Genomic DNA, 25610 nt, shown 5'->3' with positions numbered 1-25610 from the left:
ACAAATACAGCAAGTGCAGATGCATAGCTGGGACTAGGAGCTCTATCTGCCAGGCTCTGAGATAGCCAAGCGCCTGAGCCGGGTACAAATGACTCTGGGTACAAAGGTACTATTTGTTCACCCTTGTTTTGGTATGGGCCCTGTGTCTCTGCTATTACTATTGGGATTGACCTGGTGCCATCTCTCTGCTCGGAATGCTCTCTCTCCACCGCGACTTTGTCCGAGTAGGGGCGCTCAGACATGCGTGACTGTCAAGGTATGTACAGGACATGACCTGGGATTTCTAATGTGAACTGGAATTAGCCAAGCTCCTACTTTCCACTTTCCTCAGTTGTGTTTCTGCGAAAAACCTAGAAGAAAAAACAACCTTCAGGAGTTACAGATTAATGATAATGGCAGCGAGCCAGGGCACCAGCTGGACACAACAGTTCACAAGTTTATCAGTCATCCAAATCCTGGGACGTCATCAAATTAGATCAAACTCGTCAAGTGTCCACACTCTTCCTCACTTGTTTGCTCACTTCATCCTGGGAGCATGTGTCTCTGTAGTACAGTTGTAAGTGTTTTCATGCAGGAGGTGGTCGTGAGGTGTATGATGTGCTGTTGACTAATGCGTGTGTTGGAGGGAGGCCTGGGTCCTGCAGCCTGTTAATGTTGTGTGCCGAAACGAGCGGCCGTGGCACTCTTCGTGGAGCACTTCACCCCTCTGACTGTACCCTGACACACCGTGACACCTGGAGCACTTTAGGCTGACCCGGCTACTCACCTCCTGTCTGATGGACAGATTAAAGGACCATTAAGCATAATTACTGTTTCAGTTGGAGAGGCCAACTCATCCTGTCAGAAATGGTTACAAATTGCTGCAACTCTGCCCCCCTGTATGTATGAATTTCATTACATTTCTCTACTTTCTTACTTTCAGCAACTTTGGGAGTTGACAGTAAAAATGTGTTGGGAAGGAGACGTTTTTAGTTTTTGTTCGAAAACGGTATTTTCACAGTGTTAAACACTGTGTGTTTTAGCTCAATATCAGTTTTAATTAAATACACCTGAAAAGCCTGTCACGTGACCACTCACATACACTGGGCATACATGTGCCCCTAGAATCGGAAATTATTGCAGATTGCTTGAATAATACCTCACGTCCTACACATGTAAACAGCTGTATCGTTGCAGAACTAAACAACAGCTGTTAGCAAAGACAACAGGGTCAACAACACTTGTAATTGATTACCTCTGTTGCGTTCTACACTGGGAGCTGAGGTGAAGGGCGCGGTCACACATGCAAATGTTTCAGTGGCAAATATTCACTTCCTTTGCCGAGGCAAATTGCAGCGTGGCTTCGTGTGGAGTTCAACTTTGGTGAACTTTGACGATATTTCCTTTACATGTGCGTATGTGTGACTGCGTCCTAATGCCGGTTGTTTTCTTCCAGAAGAGGGTCATGTAAAAGGAGCCTGATGAATCAGCGAGTGCTACATTGTGACTGAAAAGACCCAATCAGCAAGCAGTTGTGTCTACGTCATTATCGATTTGTCGGTTTGCCCATCCAGACGAAAGCTCTGCCCCCGAGTTTTCAAACTAAAACAGGGCCAGCAGGGTTTCTACACAGTTCTAAAACTCAATCCGTAGCAGATATGATACGTTTTCAAACGAAAACGTGTAGCGTGGAGCATAAGACTGAATTAGAATGAAGGAAAAGTAGCTTGCTTTGTAATATTTCCAGTATCATGAATCGGCGGTTCTAAGCCAATCAAAGTGAGCCTGATGATTGTGGAGAGGAGTGTGACAGGTAGTTGATGTGATCTGGAGTGGAGCGGTGTGAGTGTGTGGTCTGCTGCGCTGTCTGTCTGATTATGTAAAATGTGGTGAGGTGGTGTAACACTGGCTGGCTGTTGCAGTGGTTTGCCAGCTCCAGAGGGCCTGTTGCCAGTTTTACATGTGAATGTGCAGCAGTGCCTTGTAATGTTCTCCTCTCTGTATCCATAAGAAAACCCACACTGCCGCCTCAGGGAAATCGGTCGATACCATCAACCCAGCTGGAGGCCACGGCGGCAGACTGAGTTTTCCCATTTTTACATCAACGCTGATGTTTATTATGAGATCTCCCTTTACTGTAACCTGTAACCTGCGCCCCCTCTCTTCTTCATTTGGCCAATTATTACACCCATGGTGAGAACAAACAGTTTCCCTACTTAATAATTCACATCACTTTCATCTGATACTCAGTTACCATGGGCAATTTAGTAGTTGAATAATTTTGTGAAAAATTCATTTATTATCGCTGTGCGTTATGAATCTGGAGAGACGGAGAGTGGAGTGGTGGAGGATTTTAAATTGCGTCTGTGGAGCGAGGGATCCAAGGGTAGGTAATGTGTTCTAATGTTCTCAGCCATATGCATTGTTTTCAGGGCTCATCGGTTTTACATCGATTCCCACTGAAGTGTTTAATTGCATCATGAATATGATCTAATTCTGGCCTTTTCACCGAAACTGGAGCACTCTCTGCAAATGATGTACGGCCTTGACAGCACCACATCAGGATGTATTTTATATGGAATGTAAATTATAGTGTTAAATTAGCCTGGAAAGATAACTAGCTGGCACGGGGGAATGGACTCAACAGTTTAATTTAGTGTCAAAAGGCCGTGAAGGGATAAATCACCTCTCTCTCCCCTCACTACTATGCCATATTAGGCTTTAATCATTCTCCTTTTCTTGTAATATCACTTGTTTCTCATCGCTGCCTAAGGAGCTCTTGAAAACTAAACCACATTTCTTACAGCATCAGTTGACTGCTTATAGTTTGAGCATATAGAGGACAATGTTTGTATCTCACTAACTTTTCTTCATGAAATACACTTAATATAACTTTCCCCAGAGATCCATAATGGCGCCTGAAGACCTGGAAATATGGAGATCGGGAATTTTTTTTTCAACAGCAGCAGCATTTCTTTTCATAGCTCTAAGAAAGAAGAAAAAACAGGTGAAGAAGTGCGAGGCTTCGTGGTAGAGTCTTTTAGGTGGAGTCTTCATGGAACACATGAAAGCCATTAGGTAGGCTTTGGTTTATAATAAGGATCTCTCCCCGTTTCCTGTCCTCGAGGCTGGAGGGTTCGTCTGAGTGGCCTTGTCATTATCTGGGGTTACCCTCCATGACCCTGACAGTTCTCTGTGCCTGGGAGCACCACTCTTGCAGCCTGGTCTATCTAACATGATTGTGTCCTTGACAACAACTAGAAGAGACCACCACCTGGCCAAGATCTGGGTTTTAATGTGAGAACTCACTTGGCTTTGTGTTCCCAGAGTTCTCGCTGTGAATTGACAATCATTTCAATTCACCTCTCATTCCTTTGGACGGCTGGACGGATGGGGGAGAGAATCATGGAAGAGCTAGAGGGGCCAGAGGAAACTCTCAGGTGACTGAACTACTGTGCAGCTTCACGGAGAGTAACAATGCTGCTCACATAGAAACCAACCACTCACCTCTGCACCGCCAGGGCACCTTCTTGCTCTCTGAGTTCCTCCCACTGTTCGGCTGATTTTGACAGCTCTCAAGAGAAAAGAGTCCTTAAATTATAAAGTGGGGCTGTAGTTGTTTTCCTTGTTGTTTTCATCCCCTAGTGGGGGTTAGGGTGAGTTTTGGTGAGGAATTGGTATGTTAAATGAGCTATGGGAGGTCTGCTGAGTTTTTTTCTATCCTTTTTTTTTTTGAGTAGGGGGGAGTTCAGTCAGACGAGAATTGCTGTGTTGGGCGTTTGAGGCAGCTGTGTGAAGTCATTTTCCGGGAGTGCAAGCGGGAGAGAGGTGCGGATTAGGCAGCGCCTCTGAGCCGGAACAAGTCTGTCTGGGAAGGGATGAAGGCTACAAACCATAGATCTAATTCCCACTCACGCTGCTAGACAGCAGAGACACTCTCACACAGCCAGTGTGAATTAGGCCCATTTGCTCCCCTCAGTCTGAAGCGAGCGAACACTGGAGCAGACAGGGAGAAGTTGACAGACTCCTCACATCCTGCCCTCTCTCCCCCGACTCCCCGCGCTGTTTCCAGCCCACCTCTAAAAGCTGTCTCCAGCTCGTGCTCATTTTTATTGTTTCTTGTGCTGCAGGTCTTTATTATTGCTGACATTAACATGAACACAGTGCAAAAACAGGTTCCACTGTAATCCTGCGAAGGGGGGGGTGGGGGATATTCCATTGGCTGTGGAGAAAATGTTTGCACCTGTGGCCCCATTGATTCTGTGCATGAAACTCCAATGCTGAAGTTCATGTCTTTTTAATGTGTGTAATGCTTTGCCTCGGGTCATGCGATTGCCCTGAGGTTAAGGAAGGTTCACGAGGGGCCTGAGCAGCAGCGGATTAGCCGATTTGCCGTCCTCCATATTCTCTTTACCTTCCAAACGCGGCTTCCCTTCTCTGTCTCCTTGTGCACCGAACTAAACCTAGTGCCCTCTTGTCAGTACACAAAAACCTGACCCCAGAGCCATGCAATGCAGGGCTGAGATCAATGTGGCTGACCCAGTTACACTGCCCCCCACCCTGCCTATTTGTGATTGGACACAAATTGGTTGTGGGTCAACCACAGTTCTGGGGCGGCAGGAGGGAAAGTTGAAATTCAGCGGTGGATTAACCTCTGAATGCTATCAGTCATGTAACTAATGACGTCCAGGGGCCTGCAGGATCTGTGACACTTTCCCCTGAAACGTAAACAGGCCTTTTCCCCCTCAATTCCACCACTTTTCAAACACTTGTTCCAGAGAACCTCCAAAAATCAATCGGATTGCTTTAGTTATTAAGGCTGGTTTTAGAGCTCCGCTAGTTGTGAGGAAAAATGGAGATGTTGGTGTGAGGGGGGCCCCCTGTTCTCCCCCCGCTGTGCTTGTCTCTCCCATCACAGCCCTCTGCACTCTGCGTGCCCAGTAATGACTTGTATTACATGCTCTGTGGTGGGCAGGTCTTGTGTTAGGAGGCTGTATTAAATTTTTTTGTGCTGTGAATGGAGGGGAAGGCTCTTTGTGTGTCTTTGAGAGGCACTGAATTGAAACGGTGTGCACCGAGTGAAGCTGATGAGGAGAGAGCGAGTCCTGGGAGGAACACGTGGATGCCTGGCAGGCAGCGAGACACTGTAGTGTGTTTGTGTGCACTTGTGCGTGGACACGTATCTAACAGTGTGTCTGCAAATGCTCAATGTGTGTTCACTGCAGAAGGATCTAAAGGAAGCGGGATTCTGAGTTGAATTAGCCATAGTTATTTGGCTTACTACTTATCCCACACTTCCGAACGGCCTGCCAAGAGATAGTTTATATTATATGAATGAAAATCTACCCTGGTCTCCTCATTCATCATTGAGACTCTCATTGTGACCCTTTATAAGAAGTGGCGAGGGTCCTAGCTATGGGCTAAGTGATTTTATGAGCAGCATCATGGGGCTCAGGTCTTATTCTTTTTGTAGGAATGCATTTTCTACTTAGATGGCAACAAACTGCATTTGCACTTAAAACATATTCTGTAATCTTCTGTTATTTTACATACAAATTGCATCCTGGGCGATGCATTCATCATTGCTCATATCCAGCCCACTCTTAAATGAAAAATGTATCTGAGATGAATAATGGATCCCTCCATAGTATAATTTTGTGTTTCTTGAATATAGTCGAGAGTTTCTCCTCTGCCTTATCCTCTAAATTTCCCCCCATTGCCTGGGTGGTGTTTTAAAGGAGGGAGATATGAAGAAAAATGACTTTTTTACCACGTTTATTGTTTACCTGAGAATCTTCACAATATGAAGCCCCTTCGACACAGACAATATGTGGAATATACTGTCCAAAAAAGTAAACTGCCATTGGGAATCATGGTGTAACGACTTCAGGACACTGCACATTTGAACGACAATCAATCATGATCATGTACCGTACCTTGTAGCATCGTATAAATTTAGTCCATGGAACAGTTGGTTTGGATAGGGTTTGTAAGTAGCTAGTGTGGCAGTGGCGTCGTGGCAGTGTTGCTGGTTCCTCTGGGGTCTATGGGTGGGCAGCCTTGTGTGAAGCCAGGAGAATTGAGGTTGAGTAGCCGAGCCCTCTGTCTTTATCTCTAATTACATGGTAGGGCTCGGGGAGATTGGGCAGAACTTTAAAGCCCCCACAGTTCCGTGGCCCCCCCTGGCTGTAGCACTGCGGGGTCTGAGGGTGTGAAGCAGAACCGCGTCTGGTGGGGCTCTAATCCCACCAAAGACATTCTCCCTGGGGAGCCTCCGGTGTTCTCTACTCTCCACGGCAGCTCCGCAGTCTGCCACATTCGAACCCGCCGCTGGGGGAGAATCACGGCAAGGCTCCGGCAGCCCACTCTGTCGTGCTCTACTTGCTCCTGTCGGTTTTTTGTCGTCCCCAAAGTTTCCCAGCCCGTCCTGGGAGACTTCCTGACACCGAGTTGCAGATGGGAAGCGTTGGACCGAGGCAGCTGGTGTCACAATGTGGATTGGAATTCACAGTTGGTATAAAATATGAAACAAATATGTCATTATACATATGTTTTCAACAGTTTGTTCATCCAGCTGTTTCCTTGCTCAGCCATCCCCACCCCTCCCATTGCGCCCCCTTTCCTTGCCTTATAAACCTGGTAAGGGTTGACTGATAATAATGCATGATTTGTCCTATTCCGCCTGTTTTTCTCAGAGCGGCTCCATTCACTTTATAATCATCTGTGGCTGTCACTTCACTCACTGGATCCCTCATACTAGTTCTGTGTTCTACAATTTGATGTTTACACTTTGTTGTTTTGATGATATGAGGCAGCACTATAAAAGACGAGCACAGAACATACTCCACTACAAATGAAGAAGGCAGAATTATTCCAAGTCAGTTAAGTGTCCTTTGATTCCTTTGCAAGTTTAATCTGCAGAAATCGATAAAAGGATGCATGTTGGGCTTGGGAGTCAACAGCAGCAGTGTTTGATGGGTAAACGGACAACCAAATGGATGATGTGGGGGAGCATTCATCTTTCTTTGCTAAATTGGGCTGCTAGGTCCCGGCTAATTGATTGATTGCATGACTTGCTGATACAATCAAAGCCTGGCCTGATTTATGGCGATAAATCAATTGATTAATAAAGTTTTCTGTGCCGGGGTTGGTCCGTGACGGTGGGGAGAAGTGGTGGTGGGGGGAGACACACCTCCAAGTCACACATCCGTCTTGGTGCCATCAGCCTTGTTGGTTTAGCGGGGTAATAAGAAAGGCCTGGATCTCCCTGCTGACATTTACAAAGAGCCGGCTGGCTATGACCCGCTCCTTAGATTAACCTCCACTTGTTCTCATAAGCACCACTGATATTAAAAGATGTGCACCGGCAGCGGCCGGGGGAAAAAAATGAAGTGTGACTTTTTCCGGCTCACCGTTTGCATACATCATTAGGGGGAACAACAAAAAATCTATTGCACATTCCAGAATAAATAAAAACAAATATCTTGAGCAGCATAATGCGAGGGCCTCTTGTTGACTCTTTCCAGATTACATTTAGCCGGGTGTTTAAATGCTGATTTACAGCAAGATGGAGTCCATTCCCTGCACTCGCCTGCCTGTCTGCCTGCCTGTTCAGAATATGAAATGGAAGTTAAACACTGTGAATCTCCAGTGTGGGGAGGAGGGCTCTGGACGTGTGGGCAGTGTAGCATCAAATAGATTGTGTTTCCTCCCGTGTAAACGCCTAATGTGTGCCGAGCGCTCTGACACAGATGAATGTAAGGAATTTGCTGTAAAGACTTTACGGCCCTTTTGAGAGACATGCCTGGGAACTGGTAGTGTGGAACCTGCTCCACGCCCCCCTGACCACATGTCCACACACACATACACGTACACACACGCTTGCACAAGTGCTTACACATGCACACTTGTCAAGGCACACAGCCCTCCAAGGAGAGCAGCTACATCAAACTGGTGAGGCTGGCGCGGACATCAGGGATACTCTTTATTTGCTTTGGGTCAGAAATGGCGGCCCTGATGAGGTGATGAGAATTATCTTGCAGACCTGCTCCACACTGTGTTCTATGTTATGGCAGCAAATAATCCTGCTGGTTCTCTTGACCAGGCTCATCATTTAATATGTAAGTCCTACCTTCTTCTGCAGAACAGGACGGGGAAAAAAAACGATTCATGTATAAACTGCCCTTTCAAGTGGTTGCTCCCATTCTGCGGCAGCGGAACTCGTCTACCAGATCTTCAAGCCTTTGTGACGGCGCTCAAAGCTCTCGGCTGCTTGTTGTCAGCGCCGGTTTTATTCCCACTCTCACCGCTCTATTTAGATCCATTTATTTTTGGTTCAAATGCTGTAAAATGAAAGTGCGATGGAGAGAAGGAGGGTAAAGGAGTGTTCATTCTCTCTCAGACAGGTGGCCCTGGTTCATGTCGCCTGGCCCCAGGGGCCCCGCTAACTGAGTCTGAGCGAGAGGAGGGACCTGTCTCTCAGTGCTACACAGGTGGTGTGAAACACAGGCTTCTCTCCACACCTGAAATATTCAGATTCTTCCAGCAGCGTCGCTTTGATCTTGCTGCAATCGACATGGGAAAACGGAGAGAGTAGGGGGGAGAAAACAACAAAAACAAGAGGAAGAGCAGCACACCTGAGAGTGAACAGATTGACATTTCTTAAGAGAGAATAAACAATCGCAGGTTAGCTGTGTTGCACCGCTGCAGCTCGTCGTTTCAGGGGAAAGTGGGCCATCGTGGTGATGGCTGCATCTGTGGAGCCTTCCTCCAACTCCCACTAACTGACCTCAATGGTTGAAGCTTCACAGAAATGAGTCCCCCACAGTGCAGTCTGCTTTTCCCACTTTGAAAGAAGAAAAAAAAACCAAAACCTTGTCCCCAATTTGATTGTTCAAGTTCCACACTGTCACTGCTCTGCTAATTTGTTATGCATCCCCTTCGAAAAACTTTGAAACACCGGCAGTTGCTGAGCTCTTGGCTACTGTGAGACCTCCCTGTTGCTCCTCCATGTTCCCATCCCCGCTTGAGTTGAACATTTGGCCGACTGAAGTTATCATGGCTTCTCTCAGGTTTCAACCCACTAGTCTGCTAATGAATCATAGGACTATGTAATTAGTCACCCTGCATGTACCACACAATGACAATAGACACCCTGATTGTAACCACAGAGTTTGAAAGGAGCAGAACAATGGTTGGCCTTAATGATGATAAATAAGGTGTTGTAATTGGCCTTCGTTTGGAGCATTCAGTCATGGATTGCAATTTGAAGTTTCTAATTGGAGGACATTTAAAGTTATTCATTGGATTCGGAGTGGGAACAGGATTGTGTGAAAGGGCTGTAGTATTATGCTGAAATGACACGTCTTGATACTATTTTTGAATAAGACTTGACGATAAATAGAATTAGAGCCTCCCTGATCATACTAAGATGTGCTATCAATGTATCAGTGAGGAATAGGAAATGTGTGTGTGCCTGTGTGTCCAAGTGTGAATGTTGGAATTACAGTGAGAGAAGTGTTGACAAGTAGGCTGTGCTGTGGTGCATCAGGCGCCAAAAACTCTCTAAATGAAGCAGGGTATGACGAATAATGGCTGACAACACCAGTCACACCTTTTGCTGATGGTTGTAATGCTCACACGCTTCTCCTTCCTTTTGTAAGATTTAGCATGCTGTTTGAAGACAGCCTGACTGACTGGGGATTAATTATTTTGGATGATTTATCAGACTTACCAGTCCAGAGTTTAGAGAGGTGTCAAAATGAAATGTGATTTTCCTCGTCGGTAAGTCCTCACAATCTATACACTACCTACATATTTCTGCTCAGTGCCGTCAGTAATGCTGCTGCATAAAAATCCTTTTGCTTTTCAAGGTAATGTTCTACTTTTAATTGTTGCTTTTTGTGTTAAGAATTATGAGATCATTTTACCTCTTTGAGCCCCTAAACATTAGTAAAATAACCACTCTTCAGTTGAATTGATTACAAGCAGTAGACACATGCAACCACCGGCAGTGGGATGCAAGTGGATGTTGCTTAATAGTTTGACATTTACAGAAGCACACTCCATTGCTTTCTTCCAGGCACATGAGAAAAACAATGCTAGTCATATCTGTTATATATGACTGTACTGCCACGAGATAATTAGCTTAGCCGTAAGCATTAGCTTATCAGTCAGTGTATGTTTGTAAGCTGTAGAGATGCTGCTAGGAGACCAAGTCAAAAAGGTTGGAGACCGATCCTTTTCAAGAGTCATACAAAGAGGGCGATCTGTTGTATAACGGTTAAGGCTCATGCCATCCATCCATTATCTATACTGCCTATCCTTTTGAGGGTGGTGGGGGGAGCTGGAGCCAATCCCAGCTGACATTGGGTTAGAGGCGGGGTACACCCTGGACATGTCGCCAGCCTATCGCAGGGCCAACATACAGAGACAAACAACCAGTCACACTTGCACACTCTTTGCACCTATGGACAATTTGCAATCTCAAATTAATAGTACCCCGATCTGCATGTGTCTGGACTGTGGGAGGAAGCCGGAGTACCCGGACAAAACTCAGATAGACACCTACCTTCATGCCATATATCTGCAATGTTCATGGTTTGGGACTCTACTTGCCCCACCCCCTTCTCTTTCAATTTAATTGTACCTGAGTATAATGAAAATAAAAATCTTTGAATCTTTGAATCTTTGAATCAGTCTGCAATTGTTTTCGGTGTCTCTTTAAATTGTCGAACTGCAAAAAAGGCAAAATGCTTAAAAATTAATGACAATAAAGAAAACGGCACTTTGCAGTTATTTTAAAATTTGCACATCTATAACCATATTTTGGTTTTGGCAAACATTTAACCTAATCTGAACTGTCACCCTGAGGTTAACTCCACCCATCTGGCACTTGCAGCGGGTTAAAACAAACTCCTATATGCAAATAGTGTTTTGACCCAGGTGTGGTGTGGTCTAATAGCAGTGCGTTGGTGGTGTGAACTGCTCTAGCTGAGCTGATGGAGAGTAAAAGTGAAGGAGCATTAGTCGGCGGTAAACAGATGGAGGGAGATGCCAGGTGATAGCAGCCGCTCACCCTCCTCCCCGTCAGGGGCAGTGTGCTCAGCACACGTTCCGAGCGCCAGGTCGTGGAGGTCAGAGGCACCTCCCGCCCGACTCCCTCTTTGTGGACGGTCCAGCACGCACTCACACATGCACGCACACACACATGCACACACACTTTCTTTGCCTGTGTGTTTGGCCCTTAACTGATGCTCAGCCCAAAGCAGGCTAGATAACAGTTAGTTTTGGATCTTTCATATGGACAGACGCCAGTGTGTGCTCTTCCCCACACCACTCCATCCCCCCACCAAACAGCTCCATCCTGCCCCAGTGGCTGAGGGGAGGGGGGGGTTTCCAGTAATAATGTTGAGGCCAGACTAGACTGCAGTGATTGGGGCCATTGATTGTGGTGATTTGATTTATTGATCAGTCCCCCCCTACTCTCAAATGTGGCGTCTGAGATGTGGGGGCTAATCTGAGTTAGCTATGGACAATCTTGTGCCTCACAGAGAATGGGAGGCGATAAGGAATGTATGAAAGGAAACTACACTTATCTTAATCACACGCCGGTCCCTGCTCTGCCTTGCTGCAGCCCCTATGCGCAGATGTCAGTGCACATGTGTCTGTGCGAGCGCGTGTGCCCGGCCGCTCTTTTGTGTGAGACCTTGCGTGCAAGTGTGTGTGGTTTTTTTCTGCGTCGGTGTGCGAATGCGGGTGGGGGTTGTGAGGCAGTACAGTCACCAGGCAGAACAGAGTGGATCTATAAATTGATGGAATTCAAAGCCTCCAGCATCGATTACCATTATAACAAACAGCAGCACACAGAATGTCTGATTATTTTTAGACAAAGATTCTGTGCTCTCAGCAGCAATTCTGCTGATGCTGTCACACTTTCAGACATCTGCCTATGATTGCAATTAGATGGGATACAAAAAGAAAAATAATACCCCATCTGCATTTTTCCCTCTCTCCTCCTCCTCCCCATTTTTTCCTCTTTAATTTGTGCCGTCCAAGCCCACTACACACACAATAGTGATTTTGACTCAGTCAACCTCATTGCAGTACCTTGCTAGTTTTTTTTCCCAGTTGTCAACATTTTCCACCATGGGTTGTCTTTGTGAAAGGCTAGAAAATAGCTTACCACTACAGATGTAATCAAGACGAGCTAGGTTTAATGAATCAATGTCAAATCTACTCCAGCACAATGCATTTTACCTACAACATTCACACTTGCACAGATTGTTACAGCACATCTTTCTGCTCCCATCTTTGTCAAGAGCCATTTTTGCTCTGCAAATCTTCTGCTGGATTTGATTATTAGACTTCATACCCTGTGTTTGCTGCCCTTACCTGAAATAGACATATCGCACCCATCATTTAAATGAAATGCAGCATGCTTGACAACCCTCAGCGCTTTGTGTTTTTCGTAGATTCTCTCCCCTCCTGGCCTCTGTTTTTCATATCCTCCCTATCCCTCACCCATCAGAGTCTGAAGGTACCACACCCTGAACTTTTGCAGCAACAAACTTGCATAAACCTGAGACCTCTTGATGATATCAATGACATAAATTACTGCCTGTCGGATCATGTGCTGGCTCCACTGATCAGGTTCATCTTCAGTCCCTCTGTGTCAGAAGCGAAGAGCCTACAATTGTGAGTCAGGTTTTTTTTTTTCGGTGTTCAGCAGTTCATTGTGCTTTAAGTCCATTTACTGGCTGCCAATAGGCTGCAGGTCTATCCTGTTAAAACCAATAAGCTTCTTGTTTCTTGGTCTTTGTTTTTGAGTCAGAAGTCCCCAAGATTGCTTTCCCTGCAGATTGACTTGATCACGTCGGGATCGGTTCCATGTATAAAATCCCTCTTCCTGCCGTTCCAGCCCCGATGACAGCTTCACCCTCCCCAGGGGAAACTCATCAATTATGGCTGGATGTTTGACTGGCAGAGACTTAATGACAGGAGCCCTGTATTGACCCGACTGCCACACACTGAAAATTTGGTCCCAATCGTCCTTTTTAAAACCTGTCAAATTATTACCGTGAAGCTCCTTTTAGAACAGCGTGTCGAACTTGCCTTTCCCCCTCTTTAAGTGTTCAAGACATCAGAAGCAACGTGTTCACGCAAAAGATTTCATGAAGGATGAAGATCAACGTAATGGAAAGTGAATTTTATCAGGGATCTTGTGGGTGCCCTGGTTATAGGTTGAAATGGATCCCATCAGATTAGGAGGCAGAGGAAAAATCTTCAGTATCTTTTCTCTCCGGAGATAACGTTGCGAAACACTACATTGTGGAGTTCCTCCCATCATCAATCTGAGCAAGACAACCAAAGTAGCAAACATTCTGTTCTGCTTCGCTTCCTTGCAGAAGACAGACAGTAGTTTTCATTTGATGGGCTGTTGCCCAGGCTTCCCTTCCTCATAATGGTCTAGAAACTGTGGGGGTGCTTTCAAAATAACCATGCCATTATGATTGCACTGTTTGGCTCTCATAGCGCATAGAGTATTCACCATTCTCATCAGCTGAGCTGCAATAAGAAGCAAACCCTGCTCTACGCTGAGGCCGCTGAAGCACTGGCGAACTTAGAATCACCACACTGTTATATCTTAAGTACTTATAAAATCCACTCAGTCACTTCTGGAGGAATTTTCTCTTGGCAAGATTAGCCGGTCTGGGGTCATTTGAATCTAGTGGAGGTTGGCCGGCTTCTGAAAGCCCTCTCTCTAATCTCCAGGAAGGCTCATCCCAGACGGACTGTAAGGCCTAACAGGAATTTATTAAGTCCTGTCGCCTTATCCTGTACTGCCGTGGCCTTTTCCAGTGACAGTACGATTTATCAGGAATGACACATTTTTCACAAACCAAATGTATCTGAAATATTTGGATACTTTCTTACTGTTGAATTTGAGATTTTTGAATGAGAGGGGCAGTGGTGGTAACCAGGTGTTTAAATGTATTTTCTTTCTTTGTTACAAATAGGGTATATGACAAGAGGACCCAACACCCTTTAGTCCTGGAGAAACAATCCTTAGCCAAAACATACTGCAGTGGTTAATGGCAAGATGTTTTTTTACACTTTTATCCAAAGCAATTTCCCTCTGATTCACCTATTCTCACTCATATACCGATCACAGCAGGGTATCATGTGAGTCACTGGCGCAATAGTAATGTAAGACTACTGGGCACAGTGTGGGGTTCAGTGTCTTCAACATGTGGTCATGATTGATGTGATTTAGTCAGTTTAAGGACAAGGTGGACAATATTCTATATTTTTTAACAAATCTCATCAATAGGCTAATATCAACAGTTAATTTATCCTACTAACAATTTGTTCCTGCTACTGACTTTGTCCATTTGTCCATGACCACCACATTTTCCCTTTGGCACCAAAAGAGCTTGGTGACATGTAAGTGCAAATTCAACAGACAGGTGGCGCTGGTTCACTTATTGCATTTGAATATTGTAGAGCAGGCTAAGAAATGTCAAATCTGGTTTACATTTTTAAACTGGCAATTGCATTTTAAATTTAAATGTGACTTGAATGTTGCTAGCATACAAACAAAATCAGCTTACATTGTTTGAATGAGCAATTTAAATATTGCCCACAGTACAGTGGGGTATGACTTGAAATTGAAATTCCTTTTTATTTCCATGTTAATATGTTCGTAGAATTCCCATATGAGTATGTGAAAGTAAAAAAGCTAATTGAAGTAATGCATTTTCATTTACTTCCAGTCAGATATGACTGCTGTTTTGAGAATTTTTAGGCAATGTGTCTTTATGCTTTTTGGAATCTTTCGTTGCTGGTTGAAATATATTACTTGGCCAACAAAGCATCTCTAACAATGAAACGGCCACATGTCTTACAGGCAGCACAGTGTCTATGAACCTGTAGCATCAGATTGCAAACACATTTGCAAGTTGTAATGCTTTAGTGCAGCATGTCAGCTTATAGCTACAGTATGCTTCTCACGTCAAACTGTACACTCAGTCGTACTTAAGCCACTTTCTGACTCGTCAGTCCAGGGACTTGAACCAGCAGCCCTTCAATTAACATCGTGCTTCTGACCGACAGGCTGCCAACATCTCACGAGGCCACCTCTGTTGAAGTTTCACCCTTTCCATTTCCTCCCGGTTCTTTTTCGGCTTCTTTGTGTGATGATTTATTAAATTGCCTTTAAGTAAGACTGCAGATTAATTAAAACACAGTCAATTTAATTTCCCGGCGTCATATATAAATTCGCAGTGGTAATTGAATCCCCTTCTCCACTTTTATAATGTAACCCAGCAGTTACAAGAGGAGATCCTCATCAATTACTGAGAGTTTCAGTCAAAATGAAGACGAGGTGAATGTGCGGTTGTCTGTTACAGCGTTTCTCAGTACAGGGTAGGAGAGTTTGAATCTCTTTTCCTTTTTTTTTTCTTTCCTGTTTGCTGAAAGAGCCGGGAATTGGATGACGGATCGATAATATTGGATTTGCAATGGCATGTGGTGCAGCTGAGTCCAGCATGAATGCAAGGTTCTGATGAAGGGCCTGCCGCACAGACAGCTCTGAATAGTGGATCAGACATGTTGCCGGGGTGGAGCTTTCATTTCGCATAACACACACATGTAAACAACCGATGTGCTGATACATAAATGCAATAGCGATTGTGAGCTGTTGTTGTAGCAAAAGGGTAATTTGGTTAAAGCTATGGAGGCTGCTGTCCTGTATTGAAAATCTGTGTGGGATCAATATAACGATCGGTGCAGGCGATGGAAGAGAGATTGAAAAGAAGCTGAAAATAGATCTGACCTGTGGTAATTACAAAAGCAGGCGAGGTGTTTGGCCGGGCTTAAAAAACAGCCCTTCATTTCAGGAGGAAGCTCTTATTTGTTTGTAAGGGTGTTTGTCAGGTTATTGGGTCTCTACACGTGACCCAATACCCCCACCCCCACCTCTCTCTTCCTCTCCTCTCTCTCTCTCTCTCTCTCTCTCTCTCTCTCTCTCTCTCTCTCTCTCTCTCTCTCTCTCTCTCTCTCTACTCCCTCCCTCTTGCCCCACTCCCTCGCTGGCGCTCTATAGCCGTTGCAAGCGTATTGATTATTTCAAATACTGATTATCTAAAAGGCCTTCTGCTACTGTAGGCATTGGATTTATTTTGGCTTAATTATTTATGGGCCAGGGCTAGCTGTAAGTATTACTGCTGTGAGATCATGAAGGATTACATTGTTAATATTCAGCAGTGTATTTTTATTTATGTACACTCTAAGCTTTACTGGATGAGCGTTGGCAGGCTGGCTCCCTAAAGTGCCGTCTCCCTCCACCCGCTTCCTCTCACGCCGCTTCTCTCTCCTTTTGTGCGTTCACAGAGGGAGCTAAACTCTGTAGCATCTGAGCTGGCGGGTCGACAAGAGGAGAGCGAACATTCCCACAAGCACCTGGTAGAGCTGAGCAGGGAGTTCAAGAGAAATGTCCCTGAGGTGAGTCTAAACACCCCCCCTACACACACACACACACACACACACACACACACACACACACACACACACACACACACACACACACACACACACACACACACACACACACACACACACACACTGGCTTACAGCTCCATGTGTCGTTTTCCTCTTCTTCACCTCGGCAGGTACTGCCTCACTGCCGTTGCTCAAGCCCCCGCATACACCTTTTGTACAGGGAATTATTTCTTTCTTTCTGTAAAATGTGCATTAGTATATATTAACTGAGCACAACACTTGAGAGGAGCCAGAGTCAGCCTCCCCCACTCCCTCCCTCCGAGCAGCTCAGTTAATATTTAAATGCAGTAACGTTAGCCTCTGCATGGCTGAGGTGAGAGTCCAGGAGGTTCATTTCCAAATGGTGAGGACCACCTTCCTCCTAACTCTAGAGCCAAAGCACCAGTTTATGATGACGTCAACATGGTGTCTGATTTAGCAGCTGATAAACTGACTTTCTCCCAAAAAATGTCTTTGATGAAAAAGTGAACAGGTGTCCACCAGCTCTCCAACATGTCTGTAACAAACACACCTTTTTTGTGCTTCAATTAAAAATGCTTTCATTGAAGGAAAATACACTGTGGAAATTTGAGCCAAAGGGGCCACACCATCACAGATCTTAGTGAAATTTGGCAATGATGTCCATTTAGTCAAAAAATGTGTGCACTTAAAAAACAAGATTTCACCATGTTTTTACGATCTTTCACCAGAAGAAACCCCTGATTGAAACATCATGTTAGCAAAGTTTACAATTTCTACAGAAAAACGAAGGGGAATAGTGTTTGAAGTTCTGGAGTGTTCAAAGTGACCAATCGAAGGAGAGGAGCATCATAGCCTCAATTGGCGAGTGAGCGGGTGAGCGTCTGTCGAGCAGTGTTGAGCAGTGATGAGTTTGCGCTTGTGCTAGCGGGACCACAGTTGTGCATGCGGAGCAGAAATGCACGCTCGTGAGTGTGGCTTTCGGCCTGCAGATACTGCTCTGTGCAGAGTAGAAATACTCCGACTATGGTTTTGCGCTGACAAAAGATTTAAAGACAAAATAAACACAATTTTTGGCGTGCTGATTTTGTCACAGCTAATTTTGGCTTCATAGATTTTTCATATGATAATGATCGCAATAAAGGGAGATATGGACTGATGAAGTTTGAACTTTTTGGGCAGGGCTCGGTGACTCTCACCATATCTCCTTTCAATGCGATCTGTGACACATGCAAATTCGGTACCACAGGTTTCTCATGTGACATTTCATAAATATCTGTGACGTTGCAGCCAAACAGTGTGATAATTTCACACAGAATGACCCAAAGAAAAAAATTTACATTTCCCCATTTTAAAAGGATTGATTTGCTTATTTCAAGTCAAAAGGTTCAAAAAGATCACGTGTACATAAAATGAGTTTCACTTTAATTGTTCCTTGCTGTAAAAAGATTTTTTTAAATCCTTTCTGACTGATTGATTCCAGTGAAAGTTTTAAAACAGACTTGGCAAAATGTGAACCTATCCTAAACTTCTCACTACCTAATCTATGCACACCTATACTTGGTCAGCAAGATACAGGAGCTGCAAAAACATTCAATAGTTGTATCCAACATAAATGTTAGATGAAAATAATACAAGACAAATAACTAATAGTAGGAGTGTTGCAACTGAAAAATTACTTTGCTGTTTTTTATGTGTCAGTTGATTTAATGTACACAACCATTTCAAGATAATTTAACTTCATGTTTGCCGTCCATGCATGGCCGTGTTAGAACATTCATGTTCAGAATGTGCCGAGACCTTGTTCCACCTTACTTTTGTAAGGAAAAATGGCAATTAAGGTATTGAACTGAATACATGAAAAGCAAACTCTAAGAATGATAGCGATATGATTTTGTCCTTTTCTATCATCTTCTTTGAAATGATCGTCCATTGACATCTAAGCTGAAGTCAAAGAGAATATTTTTTATATTTTATAAATGAGCCCTGAGGCTATTTGCTGTGGCTATGCTGCCTGCCTATCTCAGCCTGCTTATATGCAGTGTAGTGCTGTAATCTTGTCAGTATAATACAGGCGTTTAAGACAGGATCAGGCTGTCACCACTGGCAGCACAATCCCCTTACCTGAGGCTGTGGGAGCTCGCACAAGTCTGAATCTCTGCGCTCTAACGCAAGCTACTGGAAAGCCCCGCTTTTCAAACATGCCCACTCAAACCCTTTAGGTTTAACTACTAATACCCACACCCCATAACAACATACCTCGCTCTCACACACACACACACACACGCAAGGAGCTATGGAGAGAATACATTAACATTAAAAAATCCTCAGTCCTCTTTCTAGTGGTGCTGGTTGTGCCTCACTGGGGGCCAATGTGATTCTTTAAACAGGTGGAACATCTGCAAAATGAAAAATGCTGAGGCAGAGTTTGCTTTTTTTGTCTCTACATAGGAAGTGCGGGAGATGGTGGCACCTGTGCTCAAGAGTTTCCAGGCTCAGGTGAGTCACACTTCTTTGCATTTTACAGGATTATTAAACATTTACAGAGCCTGCAGAGTAAAACATAAAAAATCTGGGAATTGCTACGCTCCCTTGAAGCATTTGTTGTAGTGATTTGCAAATTATAATTTACTGGGACAAGAGACGTTCCTGCAGGATGTTCTGTGCGCATTGACCAGTACAGGTCACTGTACTCCTGGAGTGAATGATCTGATGGCTGGTGCAAGGAATCCCTGGCATAGCTTTCGTGTTGCTGCTCATCTGGCGCTTATTGACTGATGCCTTTTCTGTCAAAGTGAAGTAGCATCTATCTGCCATTAGATGATCAGATATCTGGCTTCTCATATTTTCTTGGCTGAGACAAGCCCTCATTTCCTGTTGTGATGGTGCATTCACCGTGCCCCCTCTGACGTCGCCATATTGAAAAAGTCATCTGATACCTACCAAGACTCTGCTCCAGCCATTAAACCAAGGTCATAAATCACATTTGTGAGCTGCGTTATGGTCCGCAAAGCAGAGGCTTATGGAAATGATACCGCAAATATGTTTCCAGTCTCACTCTCCCTTCTAAACTCCCGCTCAGCGCTAACCTGAAAGCCCTATCATCGGTAAACATGAGAACACTCAGCATGGATTGTTCAGTTCTCTTGGAAGTGATTATTGGCAGCTTCTTTTTAATGCTTTATAATTGACTATGCCCAAGCAACTGTGCTCCCTGGCAGGAGCTATCACATTCAACGCTACCCTCTGCAATACTCTGTGGTTGATTTGTGTGCTAATTCAATTACTCTGACTGTAAAGTCGCACAAATAGCAGAGGCACCCTTCCATATCTTTATTGTGCAAACAGGCACCCATAGGATTAATTTAAGCACCATTGATGTCTGACAACTGGGAGTCTAGAGATGTTTCCTAGTAGATAAAATAGATGGCTGATAATGAGCGATGATTTTTTTGTCTTGTTAGCTGCAGGCCTCTCTGGGTACTTCTCAGTCTCTCTTGTGTAACTTCCACAGGCTTATGTTCTGCACATTGATAAGTAAGCCAGCTAGCAGAGGAAAAAGGCCCCAGCTATTTTTTGATGGCGAGGTACAGCGAACAACTCAACACACCATAATAATATAATCCTCTGGTGTTTTCTGATACACTCTGACCTTATTGGTAATGTCAAACAGCTTGCGGAGGCTTGTGAACTTTACCCAGCGGTAGTCTGCACGACCTCAGTGTAAGCTGTGGGACCTCGACCTGCTGCTGCAGGGGGAGAGTGTGTGGAGAAGGTGGAGTTGGATGTGCTTGTTTGTCTGTGTGGTTTGGGATAGACTAAAGCTCCCCTGCAGCTGCACTGTACAGGTGGTGAGTGATAGAAACTTCCTGGTGTGTGTGTGTGTGTGTGTGTGTGTGTGTGTGTGTGTGTGTGTGTGTGTGTGTGTGTGTGTGTGTGTGTGTGTGTGTGTGTGTGTGTGTGTGTGTGTGTGTGAAGATGCATACATGTGAGAAATAACTGGGTTCTTGCCTCCACCACCCCCTCTCCAAGTTTGGAGGCCCACAGGAGCGCCTCGTGGCATTTGGACCCTCATCATGCCACTTCTAAAGGAGAAGCCGGCTCCTTTGAAGTGTTTGCGACATGACAGGTTCTCTTTCTTTTCTTTTTCATTTCAATGTTCCCCACCCACTTTCTCTCTCTTCTCCCGTCCAATCTCGCCTTCTAATTATCGCTAACCAGGCGACTGATTAGAAACACGTTGCCGACCTAGTTTTTCTGTGGAGCTGGAGGAGGAGAAAGGGTTAATCCCAGAGCTGGTGGCTGTCATTGGTCGCTTCCCTCCTTCTTCTCCTCTTTTTCGTTCTGCTCTCCTCTTTCTTTCCCTGGAAGTTTGCTAATGAGGTCCCGTCAGAGCTGAGGAGAGGTGTTAATTTGGCCTTGTGAAGTAGGAAGGAGATTAAGGACAGTGAGGAGCTGAGTTTACGGCTTAAAATACACCGCTGTCCTTATTAATCCACAGGGCCCTGGGAGACCGGCGTTTTTGGTTTTATAATGAACACTGTCTTATAATGAAGGTAATTTTAATAAAAATTTACAGCGAAGAAGAAGAGATCGTACGTGTCTCCGTGGTCTCAGGCACACCTTTGGGGCTGGGGGATATGACAGTTATTTCTCAAATAACTGATCGCTGGAGAGATGGGTCCATTGGACCACGCTGTTCACACAGCTTTCACACATGCTCTCGCTCCCATCTGAACACACCGAAAGCATTCTTCACCAAGTCTCACCAAGACTATGTGGGCTTCTCCAATGCAATTTACACCTCCCTCTCACTTTAGAGTGTAAACTCCCCTCAGGATAAACCTTTGTGAGGCAGAAAAAAAGTACAGTGACAGATTCCTTGTATGTTTGTAACCTCTCTTTTCTTCTTCAGGAGAGGATGATTCCTCTCTGCATCCGGCCTGCATCAGTCTGAATATCAGGCCTGAATTAACCAGTCTTTCTATTTTTCTCCTCTCCTCTTGATGTCGTCTGGTGCTCACAGAAAAAGAAAACAGCAGTATGGGTCCCTAATTACTGAAACTTGCTTTACAATGATAATCCGTGGAGTAATTTAGCGTGCACAATGCGCAGATGGAGATTCTGATAAATAGTTTGTAACGTGTAATTAGCAGCTCTGCCGGTTACATACCATTAACCCCTCAAGCTCAGGAATCATTATTGGCCCTCATTATCAAGCAGCAAGGTACGATTGAGCTGACTAGACATCAAAAACATCAAACAGCTATTAAGGCGCTGCGAACTGGGGGCCGGTGGACACCTGTTTATGAGTCTAACTGTGCCATTTCTTCCCCTGAGGTTGGAAGTGATGATGTGGGGGAAGACAATGTTTTTATGTATGTTGTTGTTGTTGCTTGTTTTCTGTGAGAGCACGGGAGGTATTTTTACTATGCAGCAGCTTTTCATCCCCACGAAACTGAGCAGAGATCTCAAAATGGCTGCTCCGTCTCACGTATGCAACTGAAGTTCAGGAAAGGTAAAAAGATAAGCAACCTCGGTGAGGTTGTGATTTGTTCGTCTCGCCGTGGACAGAGCTGCTCATGTAGCCATTATGTATTTTCACAATCTGTCCTGTCACACAGTGCGTTTGTGAATGGCAGAAGAAGCGAGGGATAATGTGCAACAGATAACAGATGATGTGCCACAACAGTTGTTTGGACCACGATCATTTGTCTGGGAGCTGTGTTTTCAATCATGCAGTTGGTTTGACCAGAGCCGTGGAGTAAGAGAGCCGAGTGTTTCACTCTTGTCTGAGATCTTGCCCATATCGCCTCGCCCTGAGCTCACCCGCAATGCAGGGAGGTAGACAAACACCGTCTTTGATCATCCATCGAGAGTCGACCAGTTCTTCCTCCTTTTGATTAATTCCTGAAGGAAATGATAATTTCTCTTGAATGTATGAATATGTTATGAATAGTGGAATGAATCAAAGAGTAAAGGATGATAATTAATTACAGCGCTATGATAAAAGGCTGTGGGTGTTATGACGCAAGCTTCCTCCGTGTCATTATGAGAGGCTCCGTAATTACCTTTCTGCACGAGCCAGCGCTCCTGGCGGTGCTGGCGGTGAGAGTGCCGCTCGCTGAGTGAGTCTAACGGTCATAAAGCTTTTCCCTGCCTAATTGTCTGAGGGGGCTCTATGGCGCTTTCATACATGAGGGACTGCGCCGTTAGGAAAAATGCTCGGCGACACTACAGCTTTTCCAGCTCAATGAAGACATATCTTCATCATGGGCTAAACCTTGCGGTGATTAGGTACAGATTGCTTGAGTGGATGGCTAACTTGGGAAGGTGAGGTTGGAAGAAGTGTGGAGCAGCCTGATACAGTCTGACACGAAGCTGCTCCTCGACACTTTAAAAGCAAGCTGGTGTTAAATTCTATGTATTCGTAGTACATTATTGGCCCATATTATTGTGTCAATAAACCAGATCCATGCCTGTCCATTATTATTCATGCCCCACCTTATGTAAGGGGCATTTATGACACCCTGATACAACCCCCCCTCTGGCTATGACTAGACTGCTCCTCCATACTGGGCCGGCGAGGTATCTCTAATGCCCGTCTCCTGCTCAGCTGTCTCGGGCTCATTGAGCAGCAGCAGACCAGGCCCTGGATCTCCAGGCCATTACCTATTCACAGCACGTCCAGGCCTCCAGCCTATTGTGGGGAACATAATGGGCTCCAGGGCCATGTAAACCACCGGCTCTCTGCTCCTGGTTTATCACTTGTGTCCTCTTCATACTAAGGAGAGGGGAAAGAAGGTGGGAGGCAGGAAGGTAAGGGCAGAGGGAGAGGGAGAGAGGCAGGCAGAGCCGAGGGGGGAGGTATGTGGGTGGGTTGGGTGTAATTGGACATTAGATAATACCTTCCTTGTGTCTTTTACGTCGTCTGCTTCTCCTGAGAGGAAACGCCAGCTCCACATGAGCACAGAGAAGGTGCTTTGACCCACTCTCAATGCACTTCTGTTCACTTACTCTTTCAGATTTTATTACTTTTAAGTTTACTTTTATTGATTATGACCAGTCCAAGACAAACAAGCTTATATGTGGATATTGGATCAAATATTATATGACTGTCCATCTTACCTCTAATACTTATGCCAAAGCTCATATATTGATAAATGAAGAAATGGCGCAGTCAAGGGCTTTTTTTTGGTCTTTTATTTTGAAGGCAGTTCTGCCTTTTTGAGAGGCAGGCTCAATTTACCTTCATTCATTTTACATCAGAGCAGCACTCAGCAGACAATCTACAATCACCCTTTTTATATTTAGTTACTTAAGTGTCGTAATAAGTGTTTATTGACCCATGTTTGTTCTAAATACTTTTGAACTGTGACAATTACACAATAATGATAAATGCTAAAACACAGTGCAGACTGAACACAAAGTCAGTATGAGGTTGGCGCAATCAGATGCAAATTTCATGTCGGCAGTGGAATTTAAGACGAAGATGAATCCACAGGTGTTGAAAATGTTTCAACCTGAGCAAAGAATTTGTACTTATCCCGAAGCTGTATTTCTGCTACATAACATATAAAAGTAAGACGGGGAATAGATATCTATTATCTATTGTTGGCAAATAATCAGACTACACAACAGCATTCAAATATTTATTACTAAAGCAAGACAGAATTGGTTTTGTGTTCAGTCTGAAGACATCTTAAAGGGATAGTTAGTAAAAACATGGTGTAAATGACCTCATTTCGAGTCGAATATGAACGTAGGGGCTTGCGGACACTTGGATGACACCACATGAGCAGTATGGAGGCACGTTATGTTTTCTCTGTTGATTTATTACGACTCCAGAAGTGTTTTGTGGACTCAAACACTTTACTCACCCCTCCATCTGCAGAGCGGTGAGTGGATAATGAGTGAATTTTCATTTTTCGGTAAACTATCCCTTTATCTGAGGAAAGTCACAATACAATAGTAATGCCAAAGTTTGGTAGCTTACGTTCGCAAACACAAGCTACTGCTCATGGCCATAGACTTTATATAAAGATAGACAACATGACGGCTCTAAAAAGAGAGGCCTGTAAAGGTCATTAACCCTACCTCATCCATGTTTGTGGATGGGACATGGATCAAACTAAAAAGTTACACGTCAAATACAATTTTCTCAAAGATTGTTTCATGTCATTTTATAGTTCATGTCATTTTAAATGTAAATTTTTTTCTGGTAAGTTTGGTTTAAATTAGTTATTTGATGCTATAAAAAGGAGGTGAAATGTCATAATTGAAAGCTGAGACTGACTCTTGATTGGTCGAGCCTGTGTATTACCGGGACCTCGCTCCATCACCAGATTGCTACTGCACAGACTCTGGCTCCAAATGCGCAAGATGGCGGTGTTCATATCTGTGGTATTTTAGGAATCATTTCTGACTAGTGGGACGAAGTGGAGAACCCTTCAGTGTGTTGAACTGAGCAAGGATACATTTTAACTCTCATTACTGTGTATTACAGATATGTTTTAATATGTTTCTTTTTTTTACGAAAGTTACATTCTTGCTTTAAAGCTTCACATGGGAAAGTAAAAAGAAAGGGCTGTGAACGAAAAGCCAAACAAAACAATAACTACTGACTTGCATATTTGAACAGACAATACAGATCATTTTTGCATGCATTCCTGTACACATCATAAATGTGAACACATTTGCACCCAAAGACAAATGTGGAACTCTGTAAATCCATTTCTCAGCAGTTCAGACAGTAACTTTTAAAGTGAAATATCATCAATTCAGTAAATGACTGCATAAACAAACGCAGTAGTTGAGTGGTGGTGTTTCACTAGCCGAGCACCATATTTCAGCTGCACACTGAGCCCGTCGAAGAAGTTTAATATATCTAGCTGCCCTTTTTTTGTTTCCTGGTTGGTGACTGACTGTTGTGATTCTGCTGGGTGTTTTTATGCTGAGACGCCTGAACCTTTCCATCAGCCTTCCCAGTGTCACTCTTATTCCTCCTCTGCTGTGCTGTGATCTGATGGTGTGTGCGTGTGTGTGTTGGCATGTTTGTTTTCCTGTCCTGACTGATGCCCTGTCGGAGCGTCCCAGTTGGGTGTATTCATCAT

At 44.4% G+C, this 25610-nt stretch overlaps 1 protein-coding gene across 3 annotated transcripts in view; it reads left to right on the top strand.

The window, feature by feature from the left end:
- cux2b (cut-like homeobox 2b) overlaps positions 1-25610 on the top strand; it is an 85599-nt gene that overhangs the window by 17760 nt on the left and 42229 nt on the right. For all 3 annotated transcript variants that reach the window (XM_035165470.2, XM_035165469.2, XM_035165471.2), the window contains exons 2-3: positions 16372-16482; positions 18949-18996. In XM_035165470.2, the coding sequence (XP_035021361.1) occupies positions 16372-16482; positions 18949-18996 (159 nt within the window). The remainder of the gene's footprint in view (positions 1-16371; positions 16483-18948; positions 18997-25610) is intronic.

This window comes from Hippoglossus stenolepis, chromosome 9 (assembly GCF_022539355.2).
Source record: "Hippoglossus stenolepis isolate QCI-W04-F060 chromosome 9, HSTE1.2, whole genome shotgun sequence".
NCBI lineage: Eukaryota > Metazoa > Chordata > Actinopteri > Pleuronectiformes > Pleuronectidae > Hippoglossus > Hippoglossus stenolepis.
This window is presented reverse-complemented; position numbering and strand designations above follow the sequence as displayed.